This window comes from Zootoca vivipara, chromosome 13 (assembly GCF_963506605.1).
Source record: "Zootoca vivipara chromosome 13, rZooViv1.1, whole genome shotgun sequence".
Taxonomy (NCBI): Eukaryota; Metazoa; Chordata; class Lepidosauria; order Squamata; family Lacertidae; genus Zootoca; species Zootoca vivipara.
The window spans coordinates 1,327,415-1,354,121 of record NC_083288.1 but is presented as its reverse complement, the minus strand read 5'-3'; the positions used below and the strand labels follow the sequence as shown (position 1 = coordinate 1,354,121).

Below are 26,707 nucleotides of genomic sequence, written 5' to 3'. Positions count from 1 at the left end.
GCTGTCCAGTGGTCAGTCCTTTTGTCTTTGTAGAAACTGTGGCTCCTCCGCTGTAGAGGAAGGTAGGGAGAGTTGTTTCTTGCTCCTGAGCCATCACAGTCCTGCTTGGTCCATTCTTTGTCAATGTCCTTCTAGAGAAAGAAATTTAAGAGTAGAGAACTGAACTCACCAAAATCAAGACCTTGCTTCAATGCCACGAGTCCTTGCAAAGTTTTTACATCTGCCATTGCAGAAGGCGTGGGTTTGTCTGCCCATCTGCACAGTTCATATAGCTGGCCAGTGGTGCACCCAAGGGTCAACTGTATGGGCTGTACTGATGGGGCAGACAAACCTTGTGGGGCAACGTAGATGACATGAGAACAAAAAGACCTAGAATGGTCATTCCCCTCACCCTTTGCTCATTCATCTCAGCCGCCTTCCCCGTCCTAATGCCTTCCAGATGTTGCAGGGCTGCAATTCCCATCACCATGGACCACAGGCCACCCTGGCTGGGGATGATGAGAGTTGGAGTCTAGCAGCATCTGAATGGTTCCAGTGGCAGAAGGCTCCCCTGCAGAATACAAGCTCCACTCAGTGACTGGTTCTGTAATGTACCTTTGTCCTTTCATGGAGGAAAGAGTCCTGTTGAGATGTGCTTTGTTGGTTCAGCTGGCTGTCCACAGATTCTGGTGGGAAGCTTTGACATACTCTGTTTTGGTCTTGTCTTCCTCTTGTTTCTGGCCCAGAGGGTAAACTGTCCCTTGCTCTGGACTGGCGACTCTTTTCAGAGTACGAACGCTTTAAGTCTGGTAGGTCACAGGCCAAACCAGATCTGGCATGACTCCATTTGGCTCTGCTCTTCACTGCAGAACAGTCATTCTCCAGAGAACTTCCACTTGCACCAGCGTGCTTCTTATCAGCCCCACTTGCATCAACACTGGTGCTCCACTTGCCCTCTGAATGGACAGCTGACAGTTGCTTCAGGCTCACATCCTTCCCCAAGGCTCCGTCACTGAGCACCTGTGGGGGATGAAGGACAAAGCTTGTCTCCAGTTCCACATCTGTACTGACAAGACTGGAGACCTGTGAATTGTAATAAGCAAATTTTGCACTTTGGTGCCTTAACACAAGGTCCTCGCCTTGATCATCATCAACAATGAATGTTTTTTTCCTAGTGCTGACTGGATCTGCTGCAGGTGAATACTTTGGCTTTTCTGCAACTGCCCTTGCCCGGCAAGGAGGGCTGAAATTCACATCTCTGGGCTTGGAGGGATTCATCAGCTGCTGGCCACAGTTCCTCAACCGCTCTCTCTTTCTTATGCAGAATTCTGTGGCGTAAATATCCTGCCTAGTGCTTCCTGGAGAATTCCTTTTATGTGCCAATCTCTCCCAAGGAAATGAGCTGCTCTCTTCAGGAAGACCACCCTCTTTCTTGCCCAGAGCCACAGAGTCCTTCTTAGAATCTCCTTCATATTGGGCCATCAGTGCATCAATGTCAAGAACTTTCAACCTGTAATCATCAGAGGCCTGACCTTTGGCTATACTGTAGCTGTGGTTGCTACTCTTCTTTTGCCCTAAATGCTCACTGTCCCACTGAAGAGGTCTGAAAGAGAAGAGAGACTCTGGCCCTGCTAGGTGCAGGGGGTCTACTTCTGTAACCCTCGCCTTAGCATCATCTAGTCGCTTCTCCAGAGCCATCGAGTTCCCATCTCTGGTCTCAGTTAATGTATGTTTATACGTTTCTTTCTTTGGAAGATCTGAGGCACTACCTTCTCCCCCTTCAATAAAATTCTTTTTAAGATGCCTGTCCAGAGAGACATGTGCATCTGTTAATCTTTTACTATATTGGTAATTTGGGGGATAGGATCTTCTGGAAGTGCTAGTATTGGGAGTAAATGAAGCATCTTTGGCTAGTTTGCTTCTGAGGGGATCAACTAGTTTTCCAGAGATATTTGCATTTTCATCAGGGATCTGGTAAGTAACAGCAAAATATGTTGCCTTCAGCTCTGAAGGAGAGAGCTGATTCTTAAGATCATTGTCTGGACTGCTGGGAGAGACCAAGTTCCCGCCCTGTGGCTCTGCTCCATACCTGGGTTTAGGGTTTCTCTTTGCATTCAATTTGTCATGAAGTTGCAAGGAGTCCCGTCTGCTCAGGGCTTTGCCACTCTCCTGAGCCAGCAGCCCAACTTCCTCAAATTGGGCAGCATCATGAGGCAAGGTCTTCCTTCGCCATCTTTCTGAAGCTTTTGGACCAGAAACATGACGGCCACTTCTCCTGACCATCTCTTCTCCACTGAGCTGTTGATTTTGGTGTACTTTGTGCTGCAAAACATTCCGTTCTTCTTGGGCACTGTAGGCCATTGGGCACGTCATTAATCCAAATGCTTTAGATTCTTCTTCCTGCTCATAAGATATTGTAGGGTCTGCCTCTGGGTGCGGACACTTGCTGCTGAGCTTTTGCCACTGGTAATGGGTCATCCCACACAGAGAAGTCTGGCTCTCCTGCTTACTGGTAATAGGTGAAGAAATGTTCTGACCACCATTTGCTCTGGCTTCACAGCCATCTGTCCTGTTTGGACCTGCTTCAAAACGCTCTTGGAAGCATTTCAGCATTTTGGAACTCTCCATCTTACCAGCAAGAACAGCATCACTTTTTCTTTTTTCTGTCCCTGAAGACAGCTTAGAGACTGTGTCATCCGTTTCCCCCAAATCCTTATCTCTATTAGTGAAGTATGAAGCTATCACAGTTTCATGCTGCTGTCCAGTCAGTTTTTTATCCAACTCAGCTCCTTGCTTGTGGGAAACATGTTGGCTTTGGGAGGCACCAACTTCTTTCAGAGCAGTTACCTTTGTTGATATTTCCTCTGCGTCTCTCGCTTTGAAAAGGAAAGAGTCATCTTTCCAGCCATCCCCCTTCATGTCAGAGCTACGGGTCCCAGAAGCATCCACACCACTCCCACCCGTTTTTCTCCTCTCTTTGAAAAATCTTCTGCTGCGTAGGGTTACAGCCTTATCCTCAGGCACAACTGCAATTGCCTCGCTTTGCACCCTTTTGCCAACTGTCTGGAGAATTTCATATCTTGGCTCTATCCTTTGGTACATTAATGAGTCCTCCACATGCTTTGAAGTGGGTTTTTCATACTTGTCTTTTGCAGTGTATCTCTCTGATGCCTGAGGAACTTTGTCTTCATTTGAAATGTTTGCATTTCTTTGTTTTCCAGCATCTGCTGATATATTAGCCTGCCTGGAGGTCATTTTCTTTGGGTTCATTTTAGCCTCCCGAGCTTTTTCTAGCCATGACTCCTTGCCAAATCCTAGCTGCCCCTCAAAAAGCTCATTCATTGCCTGCAATGTAGACTCCGCTTCAAAGTGATCAGCAGCTATGTGGTGCCTCTGGACATTGTGCTCAAACATGGTTGCTCTGACAGTTTTAATGCACACATTTTCTATAGGAGGCTTGGAATGTGTTTTCATGTCATGATCTGTGACCAAACCAGGACTTTCACCCTGCTGAGTGACATTTTGGCTCTCTATGGCAAAACTATCATCTCTCTCAAGGTGCCCATCTCTCTGTGGGATTGTTAAGGGCTGCTGTGGCTTCCAGGGAGTTCCAGCCGAACGGACTTCTCTGGAATCTGTTGCATGCAGGAAACCTGCCTCATCCTGAAACAATATACCATTAGAAAAAGGTATTTTAGAACATTTCTAAATAACATCTTACACATATGCCACTCCTGTAACATTAAAAATAAATAAATCATAAGAACAATCTTGTAACATCCCAGAATTTTATACCAACTCACAAGTTTTGGGCTTTTCTTAAGAAGTTTGTAATATTTTAATAACAACAGGAACAGGATCATTCCTGCAAATGGTTTTTGGACTGTAAAACTATAGCAAAAATTGCATGCAGTAAAATTGGACTCTTTCCCCCAAGTATAACCACTATTCTCCTCTGATTTGGGTGGTGCATCATTTCATCCTGCAGGATTCAAGCCTGAGCCAATTCCTGCTGAGCCCTGCAGGACCAATGGGCAGGATCCATCTAAGTTCCGCTTAGAGTAGACCCACTGAAATTAATGTACTCATGTGGATTAATTTGAATGGGTCTACTCTGAATAGAACTAACATTGAAGACAATCCAGTGCAAGTGGCCTGGCCGACGTTCTACGCGAAGCAAGAGGCTCCTTGCTGTGTTCCTAGACCTCGTAGGAGAGTACATCACCAGCCTATCTGGGACCTCATGAAAATTTACTAAAGCATGGCAAACTTTAATTGACTGAGATTTAAAAGCAAAATGAACATTTTTTAAGATATAAAAATATGCCTTGACACACATTGAGAAACAACAAGTCTAACAGTGAAACTTCTGTCCATATCCAAGTATCATTATGACAAATTGAATGAAATGTTTAGAGAGAGTTAATTGATAGCATAATGATTAAAACAAACTAGCACTCTTCACAGGAGAAAGAAGAGAGGCAGGGAACACTTTCATAAAAGGCTACTGAGCTTACTGAGGCATTTTGCTATCTTATGCTTAGAAACAACCATACACATGAGCCAAACACCCCTAAATTAAAGATTTTTCTTTGCTGCCTAGTTCAGCAAAGGAATTAGCAAGCTAAGCACCTTAAGATTTAGGTCATTCTTAAAATGCATAAGGTCCACTTCTTGATCAGGCATATGCACAAGCAGAGCCTGACACAATGTCAAAACAGGCTTACATTGGGAAGAACCCAAAGCCTGTGTGCTCTCTCACCTCCTCTGGCGTTGGACTAACAGGCTTCATATTTGATTCAGGCTGTCGCTCAGGCTTCGTGTCACCATAAGTCACAGGGTTGGAAAACCTGTTTGCAAAGATTCCACTGAGTTAAAAAGGAATGATCTGGTCTGAGTAACAAATTACTAGCCATTTGCTCCAATACAGGTACATCAGTACATTACAGGGAAACAGCATATTAATTTAGCAAACTTTCAAAAATTCAAAAGCAGATTTTCATAAAGGTCACTGGAAAAATTAAATTAAATAGCAATGCATCCACTCCAAAAAACCCTGACCTGTCTTACTGGCCTGCCATGATGTGTTAATGGATGTAATTCTGCCTGCCCATTGCCCCAGACCTAATGAGGGCCAGCTCTGGATCTAAACAGAGCAGGCACAAGACAATGAGCCACTGGAGACTGGCCCAGCAACCTCCTCCCTCCCTCCCTCCCCGGCACCCTGACACCCCCCACCCCGCACACTCCTCTGCCCACCATGGCAAGCAGTCAGACTGGTGGGGGCATCTTTGTCCTTCCCTTGAGCCACTCCTGACAAAGTGACAACAGGGTGCCTCAGCTTCAGTGTGAGGAAGGAATGGAAGGTGCCATGTGCAGGGCTGCCTGAAAGAGTGCTTGTGCCAAAGCCACTTTTCTGCACTTCCAAATGCAATGAAATTAACCTGTGTTTTAAAGCAGTGGTAGTCCTGGCACTCTCTGAGCAAACCTGGGAGAACCTGTGCCACTGCTGTGAGAGGGCAGGCAAGCAGAAGGGAGCAGCAGCAGGGGAACTGCAGGGAGCAAATGGAGATGGTGTACAATCTGCTACCCCTCCCATTAAAACAGCTGAACACACTGAAAATATTGGACTCATTCACATACATTTGTTAGTTTGATAGAACTATCAATGCTTGGTCCTACCTTACATTATGAATTTTGCCGAATAAAAAGAATCAAGGGTGCTCCTGCTTCTTTAAGGCTGTGCTGAAACCTGCAGGGAATCACAGCCCCCAACCAGAACCCACCATGCTGTCAAAGGGCACCACTGACACTCCTTTCCACACCAGCAACTGCTCCTATCAGTTTGCAAAGCAGTAGGGGAATGAGAATAGGGGAAACGTTCTAAAAAAAAAATTTTATCTGAATTTATGGAGTTTACATCTAATTCTTCCAAAACTTACAGTTTGGTCAAGTCTGCAGAAAGAGGCCGTGAGCGGAATGACTGGCGCAGGTTTCCTGGCTTGGTCTCTGTGTTTTCAGCAGTCAGTTCTTTGATCCTTTGCTGGATGTTCATAATTTTGTTTTCTTTCCCAGGACTTTCTGGGAAGGATTCAGCATCCACTGGAGGTGCGCAGCTTGCAAATGCATCTGGTAAATTCACAGATTTTTTTATACTGCCTTCCCTCAAGCTTTTGTTTTTTGTGTCTGAAACATTTGCAGAGTTTTCACTAAAGGCACAAGTTCCCTTCTGGTTCGGTGCCATCCTCTCTTTGCCAGGCTGCCCTTCACTACAGGGTGGCTCCGTGTTTTTCCCTGAAGTTGCTGCAATATCTGTTTCTCTCCCATTTTCTTCATCTTGGCTTTTAAGTCTCATCTCCCACAGGTATTTTCTGTCCTTTGCAGAGACTTGATTCAAGTCTTTTGGAGTGTTCTGGCCTAGAGACCCATCTTCATTTGAAGAGGGCTTCTGGATTTGAGCAGTAGTTTTAATTTTAATACCCAGGCAGTCGTTAACCTGAGTGGCCCTTTTCAAATGTGACTTGGAAGAATCCCCTCTCTTTGACCCTTCTGCTTCACTCTTGGTCCTCAGTTCAAATGGTCTGCTGCTGCTGCTGCTGCTGCTCTCATTGGTAAGGAGGCTCCTCTCCTTGCTTTCAGGTGGGCAAGATTTCCTTTGAATGGAAAAGTCTCGGGTTTCAAATCTTGCTGTAAGATCCATGGATAGTGGGCGGGGCTTCCTAACCCAGGACTTTTCAGGATTAGGTTTTTCATCAGAAACATCAGATCCACACTGCTTTTGATCCTTTAAGGACTCCAGAAAAATGGCAGACACCGGTCTTTGTTTGGGCCTAGGCTGCTCCTCACTAGCCAAACTAGTGCTGCTCTGCTCCTTTCCAACATTTTTAGGTCTTTCCTCAGTAGCACCTGAAAAGGAGTCTTTCCTTTCGAGAGACCTGTGAGGGTTGCAGGAGACAGGCTTGGACTCTGAGGAAACAGAAAGTTGCCGGTGAATGGCAGCACCTTCAGGTCTTCTGTGGGACATTTCGGATTCTGAGGGAAGCTGCCTCTCCTGCGCCCGTAAAGTGTTGTATGTTTTCTCAGAAGATAACTTCATCCTTGTTTCCTCAGTACTTCTGGTTTCAAAAAGGATTACTGTGTTAGCCTGGGGACTGGCATAAAAGGGCATATTTGCAACTAACTCACTTGTGCTTTTGTTCTCAATTAATTTTTGCTCTACCAAGGGCGGAATGCTTCCACTTAGCATTCCCTTAGCATCTGCCGCATTGTCTTCAACATTTTTGGCAAATGCAAAGGGTTTGCGGGTGACATTGCCAGGTTTGGCTGTGGCGACAGGAGCTTTCACTACTGCAAAAGTGTCCCAAGACTTCTCCCTTGAGAACGGCTTCGGAGTTAATCGTGGCCTTGAAGTAGCTGGAGGCATTGTTGCTGGCCTCATAGAGTTCCCAAATGTGCTCCTTCCTTCTGAAATTTGTGGGGGCACAGAACTTGGATGTTCATTGGGCTTGTTACTTGTATCAGAAAGAGTGCTGGCAAAGGTGTGTTGAAGTGTCACCTCATTCACAAGCTCACTTCGATTGGTCAGGGATGTCAGAACAGAGCTGACTTCAACTTTCGTTGCCATCGCTCTCATTGCCATCCAGGGGAATTACAAAGAACCCGTGAGGAAGAAGATGCTATAAAAAAGCAATAAAATTAGGTGTTACTGCCCCTCAGTTCAACAAGTGGGAGGTGAACAAGAAGACATGGATAAAGAATAGACTGGTGGTGACAGGATTCTAACAATGTTTCTAATATCAAGAGTTTCTTATTTGGGGTCATCTTTGCCAATAAATGTTTTTGTGGGTACCTTTTGCCCACATACCGGTAAATGATTTCCATGTAGAAAATGCAAGTTTCTCAGATTCAGACAATCATTCTCATTTGCAAAGGCACACTTGTAGTTGCACATATTGTCCCAGCCCATCAGCCCTCTTTGTTGTCTATTTCCACTTGATTCCCAATGCACTTTCCACTACAAAAACGTATTTATATCACCATATCTAGAAGGAAGGAAGGAAGGAAGGAAGGAAGGAAGGAAGGAAGGAAGGAAGGAAGGAAGGAGTGGCATTCGAAATCCAATGGTGCGTCAGAAGTGAACATGTGCTTCCAATGAATTTGTTGTAGTAACATCAAACCCACAAGACACTTTCCAGAACCCCCCTTTCACACAAACCACACCCACCTTAGTCTCCCTGGCCACTGGAAAAAGAGGCAAGCTGAATCTGGAGACATTCTGTAGAGAGTCCTCTCCATGTATCACACGAGGAATGTCTGAAGAGAAAAGTGTTGCTCCTCCTTCTGTGAATGACAACAGGTCTTTTTAAGAAGACAACATTCATAGGCAAAGGAAGATCTCGAGTACATGCAAACGCACATGCTTTACTCAAACTGCTATGTAACCTCTCCACTTGACCTGTCTCGCTCATAGGATGTCTTCTTAGGATACTGACTGACTGCACAACTTTGTAAGGAAAACGGCAGCTGGAACTGCAGAATCAGCAACAAGACCAAGAAGCAAGGAAGGGCGAGGAAGCGACAGAAATCTACAGGCTCTAATAAGGAGGATGAAACCAGATGGCAGAAACGTCTCTTGCTTATGTGAAAGTAATTGGCTAGCTTTTTCTGAATGGTGTTGTTGAAGCCATAACAGTTAAACAGGATTTTGTTTACTTAAATTTTTGTATTAAATTTTTGAATTCTGTATTTGTGTGACAAGCTTCATTGGGAGCCTTTCTGGCTGAAGGCGGTCCAGAAATAAACATTAACAATGACTGTACATCTTAAAGTGTCATTCGTTTGCCACAGGGGCCTGCCTGCCCTCTTGTACTCTGTGAAACACAATGTGTACATTTATGTTGCTAAATATGTATTATTTTCTTTCCTTACTGAACAATAGCGTCACCCAGGTGACCTTTGGCACTTCCAGGAAGGGGTGGGAATGAGCCCTGCCTGAAGCCCTGGAAAGTCAGTACTAAATATAACAGCAAGTCAAAGATCTGGATTTGTAGCAATAGAAAAAGCCGCTCTCCATCACCCTGGGAAGTGGGGTGGGAGTGTGGGTCTACCTAGCTGCTCTATCTCCTGTGCTTCCACAAGCTCCTTGCAGGCTTGGATGGCACTACCTCCTTTCCGGAGCAGCTGGACTGAAGCCCAAGCGGAGGGAGGCAGAGGTGGGAAGAGTCCCCAGCCTCTCCTGCTAAATACTCAGCCAGCAGCCAAGGATCTCACAGCCTGTGATCACACACCCAGGAGAGAAAGAGGGGAGCCGCCGGATTTTGCCTCCCCGTTGCAGCAGTGACCTGTTTGTACTTTGCAAAAGACATTACGAGAGACACTGATCGAGAGACTCTGCTCAAGACATAAGTGAGGCAAATAACTGTGTGTAGTTATTGCTTCTGCAAACCTTGATGATCAACAACAGTACTTAAGGATCTGTGGGTGTTTGGGGTGCTCTTGAGGAACTTTTTCTGTGAGAAAAGGCTTCCTATTATTCGAGTCGTACTATTATGAAAGAAGCTGGCTGAAGTTTGTTATGTCTGGTAAATTGCTAAGAAACTCATGAGCAGCAATATTATCAGATTTTTCTATTAAAACATTTAATCTTACCTATTATAAGAAAAAGTAAAAAGCGATGTTTTTGTATGTATTGGAAGTAGAGATGGGAAGGCCTGGGGGGGGGGTGGAAAAATTGAAAAGAAACCAGTTTTTTCCCCCGTTTTCTTCCAAAGCCGTTTTTTTCCAACAGAAAAAAAACCTGGATTTTTTTCAATTTTCCTGGTTTTTTCCCAAGCCTTCCCATTTCTAGTTGTAATCTGGGGAAACCCAGCCAGATGGGCAGAGAAGAAGAAGAAGAAGAAGAAGAAGAAGAAGAAGAAGAAGAAGAAGAAGAAGAAGAAGAAGAAGAAGAAGAAGAAGAAGAAGAAGAAGAAGAAGACCGTATCGCTCAGTGGGGATAAAAGGAAAAATCCTAGGAATTATTGGCTGGTGAACATCACTTTAAAATTGTCTAGCTGAAAACCAAGTGGCAGGTGGCCCCAATGCTTCCAGTGTTCTTAGTAAAGTATACTGCTAACGAGAAACTGCCTTGAAAATCGATGGACTCCTATTGCAAAAGAAAACTGAAAGCTGTTAAGTTCATCCAAGTTTCTCCATTTCTCTTATCAAGTCACATTTCTTTTAATTGTACTTTAAGACTATTTCAAGAGGACAGGCTGAAAGAACTTTAGCACAGTTAAGGGCTCATTAAATGTTAATAATATGCAGTTATGAATTAACTGGATGTGGGGATCTTCCTTCCATACTTTTTGAATAGATTTCCCAAAATATATAGTAGATAAAGTTAAGTTTTGTGTGTTCCATTCAAACTATGATAACTAGAATATCTCTCTACTATCTCATTTGTAAACCAGTTTACACAATTTACATTAAATAACAAAGTGAGGTTTGGGACCTGAAGAATCTTTTTTGTCATAAAAGATTTTTGCTTTTAATCTTGCTTTCTTTATTGTTCCATATAAATTTCAGGGTAAGTTGTTGCCACTGATGAATTTGCTTGATCCTAATGGGAAAATATTGAAATAAAAATTATTCTAGACTTTTCTGAAGTTGCTCTGCATGTATGACTGCACAGAGATCATGAAAGAGGAGGACACCTTTGCAGACCCACAACATTATTTACTTTAAAAAAATGCTTTCAGTTTTATCTTCTGTACACAACCCTGCACTTAGATCTTTGTTCCTTAATCAGTCAGGGCACAAGTCCCCATGGGAGCATACACGTGAGAACAGGAAGAATGGAATCAGGGCTAGAGAAGGTCTGGCACGCCCTAGGAACTGTGTCCTTTGCCTTCGGCGAAGCAGACAGCCCAGGGGATTGGCAAGAAACCACACAGAACACCTCGCCAAAGATCGCTGGGCAGGAGTGTTCCCAGGCAACCCCAGACTGCTGTTGATTCACTGCCCTGATACTCTTGTCTTACAACCTTGATCTTGAGATTTACAGGCTTATAAAAAGGGCGCTGCAATGTGCGGTGCAAATTTATTCAAAAGGCCATCTGTTTTGTTTTACAAAAGAATTACGTGGTGAACACTTGCTCAGTGAAATCAACAACTTGAAAACATGACCAGCACCCCTGCTCACATGCATCACAGTCAAGCGATCAGAAGTGGGTTTCTGAAAAATAAGTCATGTCAGACTAATCTGATCTCATTTTTTGACAGAATTACAAGCCTGGTAGATGAAGGGAATGCTGTGGATATAGCCTATCTTGATTTCAGCAAGGCCTTTGACAAGGTGCCCCATGATATTCTTGTAAAGAAGCTGGTAAAATGTGGGCTAGAGTCAGACAATGCTACCATACAGTGGATTTGTAACAGGCTTACTGACCGAACCCAAAGGGTGCTCATCAATGGCTCCTCTTCATCCTGGAGAGTAGTGACTAGTGGGGTGCCACAGGGTTCTGTCTTGGGCCCAGTCTTATTCAACATCTTTATCAATGACTTGGATGATGGGCTTGAGGGCATCCTGAGCAAGTTTGCAGACGACACCAAATTGGGAGGGGTGGCTAATACCCCAGAGGACAGGATCACACTTCAAAATGACCTTAACAGATTAGACAACTGGGCCAAAGCAAACAAGATGAATTTTAACAAGGAGAAATGTAAGGTACTACACTTGGGCAAAAAAAATGAAAGGCACAAATATAGGATGGGTGACACCTGGCTTGAGAGCAGTACATGTGAAAAGGATCTAGGAGTCTTGGTAGACCACAAACTTGACATGAGTCAACAATGTGATCTAGCAGCTAAAAAGCCAATGTAATTCTGGGCTGCATCAATAGGAGTATAGCATCTAGATCAAGGGAAGTAATAGTACCACTGTATTCTGCTCTGGTCAGACCTCACCTGGAGTACTGTGCCCAGTTCTGGGCACCACAGTTCAAGAAGGATACTGACAAGCTGGAACGTGTCCAGAGGGGGGCAACCAAAATGGTCAAAGGCCTGGAAACAATGCCTTATGAGGAACAGCTTAGGGAGCTGGGTATGTTTAGCCTGGAGAAGAGAAGGTTAAGGGCTAATATGATAGCCATGTTCAAATATATAAAAGGATATAGAGGAGGGTGAAAGGTTGTTTTCTGCTGCTCCAGAGAGGCGGACACGGAGCAATGGATTCAAACTACAAGAAGATTCCACCTAAACATTAGGAAGAACTTCCTGACAGTAAGAGCTGTTCGGCAGTGGAATTTCCTGGCAACAAGTGTGTTGGAGTCTCCTTCTTTGGAGGTCTTTAAGCAGAGGCTTGACAGCCATATGTCAAGAATGCTTTGATGGTGTTTCCTGCTTGGCAGGGGGTTGGACTGGATGGCCCTTGTGGTCTCTTCCAACTCTATGATTCTAAGTGTCCATCAGTATGCAGGATGGATGTCCATCTTAATTAGGAACTTACCTGGCACTGACTGTACTCCACAGTGTGCATTATTTGACTAGTTAATGGTTTTTCAAAAAATAAGGGCAGCCATTGCAGCAGAAGACACGGGGGGAGGGGTGTTTTGGGGGGGAGGGGTGTTCTAGAATATTAGAGCACTGGCACCCAGTCAGTACCTATCAGCTGCGTCTACACCTGAGGCAACAGCATAGGGTGAGGGATATAATAACAAGAACCTTGTTAGCGGAGCCTTCTTGCAAACTACAGGGGACAGCAGTCACACAAAAAACCAGAATGCTAGCACAGTTCAACAGCTGTAAGCGCAGACATAAGGGAGGACTATGGCCTATCTGGTGACCCTCCTGATCGCTGCATGAAATGCCTTCAGTTCTTATTTCCCAAGTGCTACTGCAGAGGCACCAGGTGAAGTGGAGCATTTCCTACAAGCCATGGTGACGTCACACGTGCGCACTGCGTGGTGCCGCCCCGCCCCCAGGTGCCGCCCTGGGTGCCACAGCGGCTTCCTCCGCCCCTGCCTTTTTTGGTCTCAAGGTTCTGAAAACTCAGATTAGATTCAATGGTGCATTAGACTCGCATACATACAGTATTTATATAACCTCCCAATAAAGGAGGCTCTCTGTATGATACACCCAACCAGTGCTTTTTTTCGGGGGGGGGGGCAGGGGGATGCATACCCCTAAACATTTTGTATTGCGCTACAAATAAAATATGTGCAGTGTACATAGGAATTCTTTCATATTTTTTTCAAACTATAATCCAGCCCCCAACAGTGTCTGAGCGACAGTGAACTGGCCCCCTGTTTAAAAAGTTTGAGGACCCCTGGATTTGAGTATTTAAGATAATGTTTGTTTATAGAAAGTAACTTCGTTGGGTGTCATACTGGATTGGATGAAGTGAATATTGTTTTTATATAGTGGACAGATGAAGAATAGGAAGTTCTTTACTTTCTGAATCATATTTTTCTCTCTTTTTCTTTTAACTTCTTTTCTACTCTTTTTTCTATTTTTCTTTCTTCCTTTCTTCGCCCCCCCTAAACTTTTTCTGTTTTTATTATATCTAGAAAAAAAGTCTTAGTTTGGTTTTAAAAAAGGAAATATATTAAGTCTGTTTTTTATCTATTAACCTTAATAAAATTAATTTTTTTAAAAAAACTATGTAAACTACCCTCTTTTTTCCCTCATGGGAACAGTCCCAAGCCAGCTACTCCCAATTCTTCCTTGTGCAGAACAAAATCCAACAGAGAGAATTTCATAGACTCTAAAACAAACAAACAAACAAACAAACAAACAAACAAATAAACAACCGTGTTCTATACAGAAAATATGGAAAGGTCCCAAATAAAATAATTCAGTTGCATTATCTAAATACACTACTAACCATGAGCAGAGCTTTGAGGTGATGAAAGCTTTCACTCAGGAAACTGATGTCAAAGTCTTGTATTGCTAGAGGGCTGAGAGCCGTGGAACATCATTTCCGATAGTGTGGGCTCTCCAGAGTTCAGCAGGAAAAGAATCAGGAAAGCAGCCAAATCCTATTGTTTTTCCTCCTTTATTGAAGCTTTTGATGCTAAAAGCGCAGGAAGAAGAAAAGTAACCACAGAGCTGTCTCCAGTTACATTGCTTGAGCTCACTATCTCTGCTGAAAAGTTGGAAGAATACAGATGGCGCAGTCAAGCCCCCCAGCCCTGCTCTCTCCTGCAGCCTCCCAGGGGCCTCAAGCAAGGCTGGCATCTTGAGATTAAGGGAGCCACTTCAAGAGAAAAATCTAAGGTGAGTTTATTGAGGAGAACCACACAGAAACAAGGAGGGGGAAGGCCTTGTTGTGACAAACTGACAAAGCATCGTGCTGCAGGGGGGGGGGCAGAACACACCAAGACACATTCAGGAATCCTGCCCCTCCTGAGACACACATCCCATACAAAGCATCGTGCCAAAGTTGTTTGGACAGCCGCCCAGCTGCATCCATCAAGTCAGAAACCCCACCCACAAGAACAAGATTGCCCTGATAGGACTGGGGGTGAACTCAAGTGGTGTCTCTTCTTGGCCCCCTCTCGCTCCTTCTCTCGCTGAGTTCCCAAATCACTGCCTCAACCACAAATGAGAACCTGGGTCCCTTCTTCCCCTCCTGGCAAAATTTAAAGTAATCAAGAACAGGACCTGACTCCCCCCCCCGCCCTTTCTTATGATGCCCTGCAAAGCACCGAGCATGCCATTTGTGATAGTTAGTGAGAAAATCACAGTTACAGCTTGAACACAGAGAACAAGCAGGTTGTGACATTGTTACCATTACCCTTTAATATACTGCTCAAGATCAAGGCAGGGGCCAAAGACAGTGTCCCATAGAATGCCATGAGTCAGACAGACTTCTATCAACAACGTCCAATATCTCTTCCAAAGTAGGCTGAGCAGACAACATTTAGCAGTTTCATTCAAGCCAGAGTTGCACTGGAAGCTCCCCATGTTCTCTGTGTCACACACAGCACACAACTGTAGTTACAGGTAGGTAGCCGTGTTGGTCTGCCATAGTCGAAACAAAATTTTAAAAATCCTTCCAGTAGCACCCTTGTTGTTGTTGTTGTTTAGTCATGTCCGACTCTCATGGACCAGAGCACGCCAGTAGCACCTTAGAGACCAACAAAGTTTGTTACTGGTATGAGCTTTCGTGTGCATGCACAAAAGGTATCTGAAGAAGTGTGCATGCTAAGGTGCTACTGGAAGGATGTTTTTTTATTTTGTTTCGAGCACACAACTGGTAAGATAGAAAGAAAATCCAAGGTGGCATAAGGCTTTTGGTCCCCTTTATCTCCATGTCATAGGCAAACTGAACTGTCCATCTTTGGCATCTACCTCATGGAAGTGGGGAGAGACTCAGAAGGAGCTGTGATGCCACCGGCTGCCTCATGGCTTCAGAGGCACTGAATGCCCCACACTTGAAAGCCAACGAGCCAGCGTCCTTGCGGAAGCACCCAAAGGCAGGAAGCCTGCCCCAGCCTTCACAAGTGGAAGTCATGAGACCAAACCAAGACAGATGGACCTCCTGGCAGCATCCCCTTGTGTCCTCAGCCCAGAGTGGCAAGCAGATGCCAGCAAAGGCTTCCCACACACAAACCCAAGGCAGGCTTTGGGTGCTCAGGTTTATTCATAGTCCACATTCAAATTCAAAAAAACAAATATTTGATTGCATACTACCAGGCATGGAAGGGAGAGGAGGGGACACAAAAATACAGAAAATGCCTTCGAACACTATGCTTTTTGTTGTTAAAAATTAAATTAAATTTAAAGAAACTAGTCCACCTTAACAATTCTGTAGAAGTTGCTTGTGAAACTTAGCAACTTCGAACACAAACTTTGCAACCAATTTACTTACATAATTATCGTTTATTCATGATCAGGAGCTCTAAAGGCTTTCCAAGGAAGGGAGCAATCAAAAGACAAAGTCTAGTTTTTTCAACCTCATAAAAATTGCACAATACTAACTCATGTAGGACACTTTCTGACTCTTCACTACCACATGGATATGCACGATTCATATTTCAAATGCTATGAAATCTTCCTTCTAAAATAGCCGAGGAGGCAATACTGAAGTGAAACATACTAGTTTTCTATATTTGGGGACACACAATGATGTAAAAAAAAAGTAACACAACCTCCCTTTAGCAACTCCAAAATGAAATGGAGCACAAATCTTATGGGGATATGTTAGGATCAGAGCTCTAGTATATTTGACCTGTCTTAGCCCAAGGAAGGGGGGCGGGAATAAAAGATACTGACATACCATAGGTACAATTTTGTTTTCCAGGAAATTCTTCCAATCCCTCATTGAATCTTCATACACTGAAAGGGCCTGGGACAGGAGTGAAGGAACAGTAGCTCTGTCTAAGGCTACAATGCATACTTTCTTGTTCTTCTCCAAGGTATGCCAGGATACCAGAAAGGGCAAGGTACAAGCACCTCGTTCTCATGGCAACGGCCCATACACCCCAACCTGCTCTCAGCAGTGCTACGTAGAACAAATTGCTGGCACCTGCAAAGGGAGCATGACGATCCATTGACTGCTCTCAAAGTCCTTCCATGATCACAATTGCATGCTCTTCTGCTGTTTGGCCACAAATATGAGCCTATAGCAAAATCCACACCATCACATCCGCCACAGAGATCCTTCTCCACCCACCACATCTCTAGCTGCTAACTCTTGGAAATTCACCTGAAAATAATTACATAACCTGGCCCACTGCGCCCAGCTCAGCAGCTGTTTGTATGCAATTGCAAGGACTCGGCCCTTTGTCCACTGGGAAGATTTGGGCTATGACCTTCCATGGCACCTTTTCAGTGGCTGCTCCCAGACTTCAGAACCCCCTTCCCAGCGAGACTGGCTCCCTCCTTGTTGTCCTTGCACTGGCAGGTGAAAGCAGCTTTATTCCTGGAGACTATGGGGAACTGACTACTTTTAAGGAAAAGGCTTTTAATAGTACTGTACTGTTTTCACTACTTGTATTTTAATATATCTGTTGGTTTCCTTATACAGTGGTACCTCTACTTACGAATTTAATGCGTTCCGAACACACATTCGTAAGTCGAAAAAAATTGTAAGTTGAATCCCATAGGAATGCATTGGGAGAAAAAATTCGTAAGTAGAAGCAACCCTATCTAAAAATTTGTAAGTAGAAAAAATCCTATCTAAACCACATCCAAGATGGCGGACGGAGCTCCGTTTGTAAGTACAGTAGAAACATTCGTAAGTAGAGGTACCACTGTATCGTCTATTATACTTTTTTTAACTTTTTAACTATTATATTCTATATGGTTTTATCTTTCTGTGTTTTGTTTGTTTTGGTTTTTATTTCTGTGTGCTTCTTTCAGCTGCAGAAAGGTGGGATAAAAATAAAATAATAATAATAATACCTCCAAAACTCAGCATAAGTTTAGCATCAAGCAGCCTTTTCAAAGCTGCTCCAATAGGTTATAGCACCACCTGCAAGATAAGTTTCAACTTACTTCTATAGCATAAGCTAAGCAAAATGGTGTGTTATGAGTTACATAAATATAAGCCTCAGGGGAAGGAAAGGCAGGTCTCAGTGCTAAAGAGCTTTCAATCTAGTTTTAGATCACAGAATAGCAGCTTGTGAAGTTGGAAGGAACCCCAAGGGCCATCTAGCCCAACCGCCTGCAAGGTAGGAATCTCAACTCAAGCATCCAAGGCAGCCTTTCCCAGATTGGTCTGCTAATGCAAAAACAAAAGAGATTCCCACAGGATGCTGTGTCCTGGGTTTGGATTGCCCTTATACTTGCACATTATCCCACTATTTATCCTTATCACCTCAAGTTCCCTCCAACTACCCTGAGGTCTACGCCTCATGGGGCAAGGAGGCCCTGTTGCTCTGAAAGTACTCTGCACAGGGACATGCTTTCAATTCACAGAATAATTTACCGGTATATACTTCTGTTAATTAAAGCATGTATGTGTGTATGAGAGGAAACATCTCAAAGTGATTTACAATAAAACCTGTTAGAACATGATAACAATAACAAGAAACCAACACTATTAAAATCAGTATAAATGTTATTTAAAAATGATTTGTGCCCAAAGCATCCATATACAGGTAGATTCTTAGTGTGTGTTGAACATGTATTACTGTTGGTGCCCACCATTTTTTTTTTGGGCTGTTGCTTCAGGAGATCTATATGAAAGAAGGTGTTTGCTCTGACAAAACCCTACACAACCTCAGATCAGGATTAGGGTTCGGCAACCTAAGGCCCATGGGCCCACGAGGCTTGTCTAACTGGCCCATGGCGACCACTGCCACCGTCCGCTCTTACCAGTGTGGCACGGGGACCAACTTTCGGGTTGATGGTGCCTGTGCACATGCGCACAGGCGCTCCTCCGACCGGGATGTGTGCTGGAAATAGCGCGAGCACAGGCGCACAGGTGCTCCTCCGACCCAGAAGAGTGTGCGTGTGCACACGCTTCAGCCCATCCTCCGACGGAGGGAGCGTTGACTGGCCCATCCTTTGATAAGGTTGCCGACCACTGGATCAGCTTATAAGCTTAAGCCTGGCTACTGGTAGCAAATGGGTAGCCAGTGCCAATTTTTCCAGTTTTTTGTGATATGCCCTCAGCCAGCAGCTCCACTCTACAACTTAACCACAGCATTCTGTATTAATGGCAACTTCCAAACCAACATAAGTGGCGCCCCATACAGACTCCATTACAATAACTGGATCTTGAGGTTCCCAATACTTGGATCACTGTAGCAAAGTTATCCCATCAAGAAAGAGCTATACCAGCCAAAGCAGTACAAGGTGCTCCGAGCCACTGTGGTGACTTGAACATATCTCTTCCTTCAGAGGGAGTGCAAACCCATCCAGAACAAGTAATTTGCTTGATTACTGGACCAGGAACCATCCTCCCCAAGGTCTCTGCACTGCCAGGACTCAACTGCAGTTTGTTGACCTTTATCCAACCCACCATTGTGCCCAGACACTGATTCAGAACTAGCCCAGGCACACGTGACTCAGATATACCAGAGAAACAGAGCTTAGTATCTGCAGCACACTGATGACACCAAGCTCCAAATTCCCTAATGACTGCTCCCAGCACCATGTAAATAAAATGAAGTAAGAAGAGTGCCAAAGTAAAGGCTATGCGAAAGATCGAGATGAACATAATCCCTGTGAACCTCTGGCAGTTGCATGCCTAAACAAGCAACATTATCTCCTAACCACAGCATAGGGCAGATTGACCTTGGGCTAGATACTCCACCAAGTGCCTATTCCCCCTCAGATCCTTCTGAAGCATTTCATAGGCTGCAAAGCAGCGCTTTGTTCTCCTGACAGTGGCTTCATTATTTCACAATTAAGCAGTAAGCCAAAAGCACACATCCGCACCCAACAGAATCCGGCAGAGGGGCAACCGACTCAGAACAGAGATGAATAATAACCTACTCAATTGTAACCTAATTCACTTGTAACACATCATATAAATACGGTATTATTTAACACACCTTCTGTTATACATCTCTAGATGGCAAGTTAAAGATGAGCTCTTTTCACAGTTTAAATTGCTCAACCAGAGGAATCTTAATTTCACTAGCTGTCTGCAGGGAGAGAGAGACCATTTTTTTTGCACAGCATAAGTGACTTTTAAAACCATGCACCTCAATTACACTTTTCCTGCCACACTGATCAAAAACGATTGACTGGCATTAACGGCTATAAGAAATAAACAGTGATGCAAACTCTTGAGGCTGCTCCCCTCAAATTAGATGTGGTCTGGGAGAGGGTGAGCAAAACACCGCTGGAACGAATCTGTTTGGAAAGGAAAAGATTCTTGCCTGCTGAAAACTCTAGTACTATCGTTACATTACATTACATTACATTACATTACATTACATTACATTACATTACATTACATTACGCCCTATCCAAAGGAGACTTGTAGGCACTATGAATACATTTCACATGAACAATGATGTCTATCAACTAAAAAACTGATTAAAAAATTGAAGAGACAAGAATACTTGCCACATAAACACAGCCATTTTCAATTTCTAGCCATTTATAAATTGCACCCTTGAAGAAAGCACCAGTCAAGGCAACTGACACAGCCTCTTAAAGGCCATTTCAGAGTGGAAGATGGATTGCCCGACGAGGAGCAGCGCGAAAAGGGGCGATCTGGAGGCTGCCGCGCTCTTTTGAAACAGGTAACCCTGCCCACAGCTGGCCCTATTGGCCAGCCAGGGCCCTGAGCGCGGTTATAGGTGGAGCAGGGTGCTGAAAACGCCCCCCTGCTTGGTGTGTGGAGCGGGTCCCGCCCGCAAATTCCCCCCTCTCTGAAGAGGAGGGATCTTGTCAGACCAGCTCTTTTGACAATAAGGGATTCTAGGTGGCTATGGGGATTGGCCTGTGGAGGAATATGCATATACCGGTAGCTGGGAGATCAATATTCCGTACTTTGGACCACCTTAAAGTACAAAAGTTAAAAGCTGCAAATCAGCAAAAAGCACTTCTAAGAACACTGATCTACTAAAAAGAAATCAATGCAAATGTGCCCAAGTTTAGATCCAAAACTACCGGTAATACATTATTTTTCTTCTAATACGCATCCACTGTCAAACTTTAGATTGTACGTATCCTGGGACAGGGTCTGTTCAGGCCCTGTTTTCTTCCTCTCCCTTTTTTGCAGGCACTCGGAAGATATAAGAGCTGCCTTACTGGATCAGGTCAAAGTTCTACCTAGCCTGGCTAGTTACTCACAGGAATGCAACAAGCACAGGGATAAGTGACATACAGTATGCATATCCTATTTCTTTCTGTCATAAATCAGAACTGAAAACACTTCTAAAAAGCATCCCCAATAGCTTAACTTGTAACTTTTGTTTGTTTGTTATGACAATACACACCATAGAGCCAGGGGATTCATCCCATTTGTCACATTCCCAGCCAAAGTCAACAATGTCTTCCCCTTGTTAAAGTCAGTTTCCATGGTGCTACCACCATACAATTGGAGCCTGGAGTTGGCACACCATTGATATGAGAGGTTTTCTAAAATTACCATACCCTGGATAATTGCAAACTCCCTAACTGGTTTGACTAGAAAAACTGGCATGTCTTTCCTATGCATTTATACCTGGGGCCCTAATCTTTGCCTGTTCAGGTTAACAGGTGATTTAACACCATCCTGGTGAGTAAATTACTATTTATGTGGCAAAATCAGTGCATGGTTCTTCACAGAGAAATGAAAATTGTATGATCCAAAGTACCTGGAAGAGAGAGACTCAAGATCATTCACACATTAAATCATCATTAGAGACACTGAGGTTGAGAGATCAAACTTGAAAGATTATGAACTGGATACCATGTGGTAGAGTGATTACGTTTGCATCCTACCATCTGTCAAAGACTTTTCCTAATCCTACTTTAAACATAGAAAATGCAAAACTTTCTTCAAGCCAGACGTCAGGAAAGCACCTGTCCTTCCCGATTAAACTGCTCAGTTTATCACACAACAGGCACAATCCCCAATGGGATTTGCAGAGATTGTTTGCCTCTGCAAACTGAACATGTCATGCAAATGGGGCCATAAAGGCAGATTTGACAATCTGAGGGAAATGTTTAACCTGCAAAACCAGAACATTTGCAGGATAACCAGTAGCTGGTCATTTTAATAATTACTTGGTAGTGCTTTTAATGTATTTTTAAATGTTTTTACATTCTGTATGTTATGAGAGGGTCGTTGAGATATTCTTTTATAAACACAGACACTGCCATTACACATAGTTAGCTTGCCGTGTTAGACAAGACACATTATGCATGTTTTGGTTAACAATGCTCAAAACCAGAACATGTGCCACATTGCTTAAAGGGCAGATTGAATATACTTGCTGAGTTTCCTTTTATCCCTATGTGATCTTTTCTCACATTACAGAATTTTTTCTCATTTCTTTCTTTTAGGTTTGCATTTCTTTATGAAACTCTCTTCTCCCTCCCCGATCTGAATGTACCCGTTTGCACTGAAAATTGAATAAAGAAATTAAAAGAAAACTATCTGACAGTTCTAATACAACAAATGTAATGGAGCATCATATGGCCTGGGTTAATTCAACTCGGGGTCGTAGGTTCAAGGCCCATGTTGGGCAAAAGATTCCTGCATTGCAGATGGTTGGACTAGATAACTCTTGTAGGTCCCTTCCAACTCTACAATTCTATGGGGTACAACACTTCCAAAGTCAAAGATGACATGACCCTTAGGCAGTTCTTGAAGGAAAGAGAACTAGAATCCCTAATGCCAGCACAAGGAGACCACCCTAGTCCTTGAGGGCACATCTTCTGACAGGGCAGAGCAGGCAGGAGGCTGAGGCTAAACAAAGGATGCTGCTGTAGCTGCCACAAAGCAAAACACATTTTGCACAGATGCAATTAGCAGAAACAGAGCTGGGCTCATAGAACTGTAGGGTTGGAAGGGACCCAAATGGTCATCTAGTCCAACCCCCTGCAATGCAAAAATCACAGTGCTAAATGGGCTTTAAATGCTTATGTTTGTTTTCCTAACTGCTATGAGAGACATGTCATTAACATTCCTGAAACACAGATGGGAAGTAAATTCTATTAATTTCAGTAGGATTTTCTTCCAGGTCAATGTGCTTAACACTGGGGCATTAAACTAAGAGGTTTCAAATATCCCAGCACTCTTCCACAATATAATATCAGAAACAGAAAACCAGTATGTCAAATATTCAGTGACACCAGATGTCTGATGCAGTACAGTCTATCAACAGTGTCTAGAGAACTGCTAAGAAATGACAGAGATTCAGTGAATCCACGGCTGAGAAATGATTTGACTGTCAGGTGCCTCAGAACCAAATTAACTGTGCCATCAATAGACTCAAGCTCATGCTCCCTTTGGAGTCAACTGTATCTTTCAACTTTCAGGTTACAGGCAGAACACACACCATTGTGGATGCCTGTGGAACTACCGTAGCACTAAGCTTAATGCCACAAAGGAGACTCTAATCCTTTGCCAACCTGGTGCCCTTTCAATGTTTCGGACTGAAATTCTTGACAACCTCATCATCATAGGGCCATGCTGGCTGGGGCTGATGGGAATTGTAGTCCCAAACACCTTCAGGAGATCAGGTTAGCAAAAGCTGCCCTAATTCAAAACATCAGTCTTGAAAGAAGTTCAGCTGAAATAGAAGAAAGTTAGGATGTCTAAAGCCTCTTTTGTACCTACAATACATTGACAATATTTTTATTATCTGGACACATGGTCAACAGACCCTGGAAACCTTCCACCAGACATTCAATGACTTTCACCCCACCATCAACCTAACAATGAACCAATCTATACAATAAATACATTTTTGGGACACTACTATAAAAATACAGGATGGATGTGTAGACACCACCTTATACCGAAAACCAACTGACCGACAAACATATCTACAGTACATGCTTCTAGCTACCATCCCAAACATACCAAACAATCCATCGTATACAGCCAGGCCCTACGTTACAACCGCATCTGTTCCAACTCTACAGACAGAGAATCTAACCTAAGAGATCTACAGCAAACCTTTTTAGAACTAAAATTTCCACCTGATGAAGTTAAACAACAGATCAACAGAGCCAGACTGATACCTAGAGAGAACCTGCTGCAAGACAGACCCAAAAAAGAAAATAACAGAACAGTAATCACATACAGCTCCCAAGTTAAAACAGGACAATGCATCATCAGAGATCTACAACCTCTCCTGGACAATGGCAGCTCTCTTTCTCAAGCTCTGGGAGGAAGACCTTTCATTGCCTACAGACAGCCACCCAATCTTAAACAACTTCTCACCCACAATAATACAACCACCAGACTTAACATGGACACTGGTACCAGAGCCTGCAATAAACCCAGATGCCAACTTTGCTGCCACATACACCCGGACAACACCATTACTGGTCCAAACAACATCCAACATACCATCTCAGGACTATTTAATTGCTCATCTTCTAACATTGTGTATGCCATCAAATGCCAACAGTGCCCTTCAGCTCTCTATCTTGACAAACAGGCCAAACCCTACGCCAAAGGATAAATGGACATAAATCTGACATCAGGAATCACAAGACAGAGAAACCAGTAGGAGAACACTTCAATCTCCCAGGACATTCTATACAAGATCTCAAAGCAGCTGTTTTATTACAGAAAAATTTCAGAAACAGACTGGAAAGAGAAGTTGCTGAATTGCAACTCATTACCAAGCTTAAAACCATGGAGACACCTGGTATGAACAGAGACATAGGATTCTTATCTCATTATACATGATCAAGCTTTCTTTAGCACCTCAGCCCTTGCTTCCCCCCCCCCAAGACCAATTGCAGTCATTAACAGTCGTTAACAGTCATCAACAGGTTTACCATTCCTATCAGCCCATCACCCATTCCCATCACCCTCTGAATATACATAAGGGTCTGGTGGATTATGTTTCAGTGTATCTGAAGAAAGCTCATACCAAAATAAAAACTTAGTTGGTCTTTAAGGTGCTACTGAAGGAATTTTTAAATTTTGTTTCGACTCAGACCAACACACCTGTAACTAGGATGTCTAAAGTGTTCATCATTTAGTCACACTATTACAGCTTCAAGTAAAAAACACAATCCTACAATATCCCTTATCAAAAAAATTACAGAAGTAATAACATCATTAATCTGTCAACTAACTTGCTTTTAAATGGTAAATGGATATTAACAGATTCAAATGTGCCCAAAGCTGAAGAAGTCTTCCCATTCACATAACCACTCTTCAACTACACCACACTGCCAAACCTTTTTATTAAACACTTTGCCTGGGGAAAAAAAATAGACCCAGGTTCTTTTTACAACCATACTTTCAGCACAGGACATACCACAATAAGGGACTACCCCCTTCCCCAAATTAATTTCTTTTATAATAACAGTTTCTAATCTACAAGTAAAAATTAGATCCCTCCAGCTCGCCAGCCCCTGGCCTTTGCTTTGGGAGATGCACAGGAGCCCAATAATTCCCTCATGTACATTACATGAAGGGAAAGGATGCTGATTTCCCATTTGCCCCCCCTTCCCAGTTTACAAGTGCACAGCAGTTTCCTCCAGTCTGCCCTCCCTGAGACATACACTCTATGTAGGAAATCAATGAATAATCTCTGAAGGAGAGAGAGGACAAACAATGACATTACATAGCTCAACTAAACATAATCATCTCAAATGCAGTAAGACAAATTACAGATGTCAGAATCACTTAATTATCCCATGGGGCTTTAATGAGGTTTAAATACTATGAGTTAGCTATGCAGAAGGAAGAAACTCTGGAAATAGCATAATGTGATTTTTTTTTTTAGGGTAGGCATGATCAAGATGAAGTGGCTTTGTTTTTGTTTTGAGTCAGAGCAACCCAATTTTGGAACAAGCGAAGCCAAGCTGCCTGGGCTGATAAGGATCCTGCTCTGTCCTCCTGGCAGCTAATTAATGAGGGGGAGAAATGGGTCTGGGAAATGGGTGAAGAACAAGGAACCACGACCTGGCTCCAGTTCCTGTTGCTATTTTTCCTCTGGCAGCTTTGGCCTTTAATCCCATCAAAAGGGTCCGGCTTATTGGACGCTAAAAAGGGAGAGCCCATTACACGCAGCAGCAGAAACAAGGGGAGGGGAGGGGAGGGAGGAAGTAAAAATCACTCCAGGGACTTTTAGACCTTAAAGAGGAGACTCCCTTTCCTCCTTTCAAGCTTTCCAGGAGGGCTTTCCACCCCCCACCCCCGCACGCCATCCCACCCCATCCTTCCATGCTCTTCTTCCTGCAAAGAAAGCAAGGCAGGCACCGACCCCCGACCTCAGTCTTTGCACGGGGGGAGGGTTTCGCCGCTCTCCTCTGCCGGCTTCTCCCCAAGCTGTTGCAGAGACGCACGAGAGAGGCGAACAGAGGGAAACAAAACACAAGGAGCAAGGGCAGGGGGCACACAAAGCAGAAGGGGCTGTTGCCAGGCAGGAAAGGAGGGGAGGGGAGGCTCCGGGTCAGGAGGAATTGGGGGACAGAACCCGCCCCTTGGGAAAGTGCCGCCTACCCCAAGGAAGAAAATGGGGGTGAAGGTATCCGAAGAGAAGGTGGCTTGGGAAGAGGCTGCGAAGAGTTCGGTGTGTAAGGAGGGGGGAGCGCGTCCCGCAGATCTGAGGAAAGGAAAGGAAGGAGGAAAAGCAAACGAGGAGACCGAAGAGGACACGGGGGGCGGCAGGCGGGGGGGCCTCGCAGGTGCCCAGGAAAGGAAAGTCGGGAGGCGATCGAAAGTGATTTGCCGATGGGGGGGGCGAGAGAATGCCCCGAGGAAGAGCATTGTCTTTCGCTCGCGGGGAGCAGAGGCAGAGCAAGGGGGGGGGGCAGAGAAAGAGAGAGAAAGAGACCCGACTCCTCTCTGTGCAAAGAACCTTTTTGGGGGGATGGGACGCCCCCTCCTCGTGAGGAGATTTTGGGAGATGCGATAGACCGAAGGAAACTGGCCGGGGGGCGTCGCTGCTCCCCCTCAGCTGCTGGGGAAAGGGGGGTCCCCAGAGGGAGGGGCCACACAATTACCACCCCGTAGTCCTCACCTGGGTCCGACGGCGCGTGCGCGCGTGCTCCGTCCTGCCAAGCCGCGCTCGGCTCCCCGGTCTCTCTCCCTCGCTCGCTCTTTCTGGCTGTCTCTCTCGCGCGCACGGCGCAGCCCAGCTTGCTTCGCCTGGGACGCCTG

General features: G+C 44.3%; 1 protein-coding gene across 1 annotated transcript; it reads right to left on the bottom strand.

Annotated features, from left to right (window-relative positions):
- On the bottom strand, window positions 1-26,707 carry LOC132593102 (uncharacterized protein KIAA1671-like). Its single transcript, XM_060282106.1, has 6 exons — window positions 26,568-26,707; window positions 13,844-14,032; window positions 8,204-8,319; window positions 5,922-7,655; window positions 4,742-4,829; window positions 1-3,642 (listed from the first exon to the last, which is right to left on the bottom strand). Exons 4-6 carry the CDS (start codon window positions 7,616-7,618, stop codon window positions 571-573), a joined length of 4,857 nt encoding a protein of 1,618 aa, XP_060138089.1. The 5' UTR covers window positions 7,619-7,655; window positions 8,204-8,319; window positions 13,844-14,032; window positions 26,568-26,707; the 3' UTR covers window positions 1-570.

Excerpts from the sequence above, each read along its gene's own strand:
- LOC132593102 (XM_060282106.1), bottom strand. The coding sequence starts at position 7,618 with ATGGCAATGAGAGCGATGGCAACGAAAGTTGAAGTCAGCTCTGTTCTG. Across the intron at positions 4,830-5,921 it reads TCTGCAGACTTGACCAAACT|GTTTTCCAACCCTGTGACTT; the intron begins GTAAGTTTTGGA and ends CTTTGCAAACAG. Across the intron at positions 3,643-4,741 it reads TTAGTCCAACGCCAGAGGAG|GATGAGGCAGGTTTCCTGCA; the intron begins GTGAGAGAGCAC and ends ATATTGTTTCAG.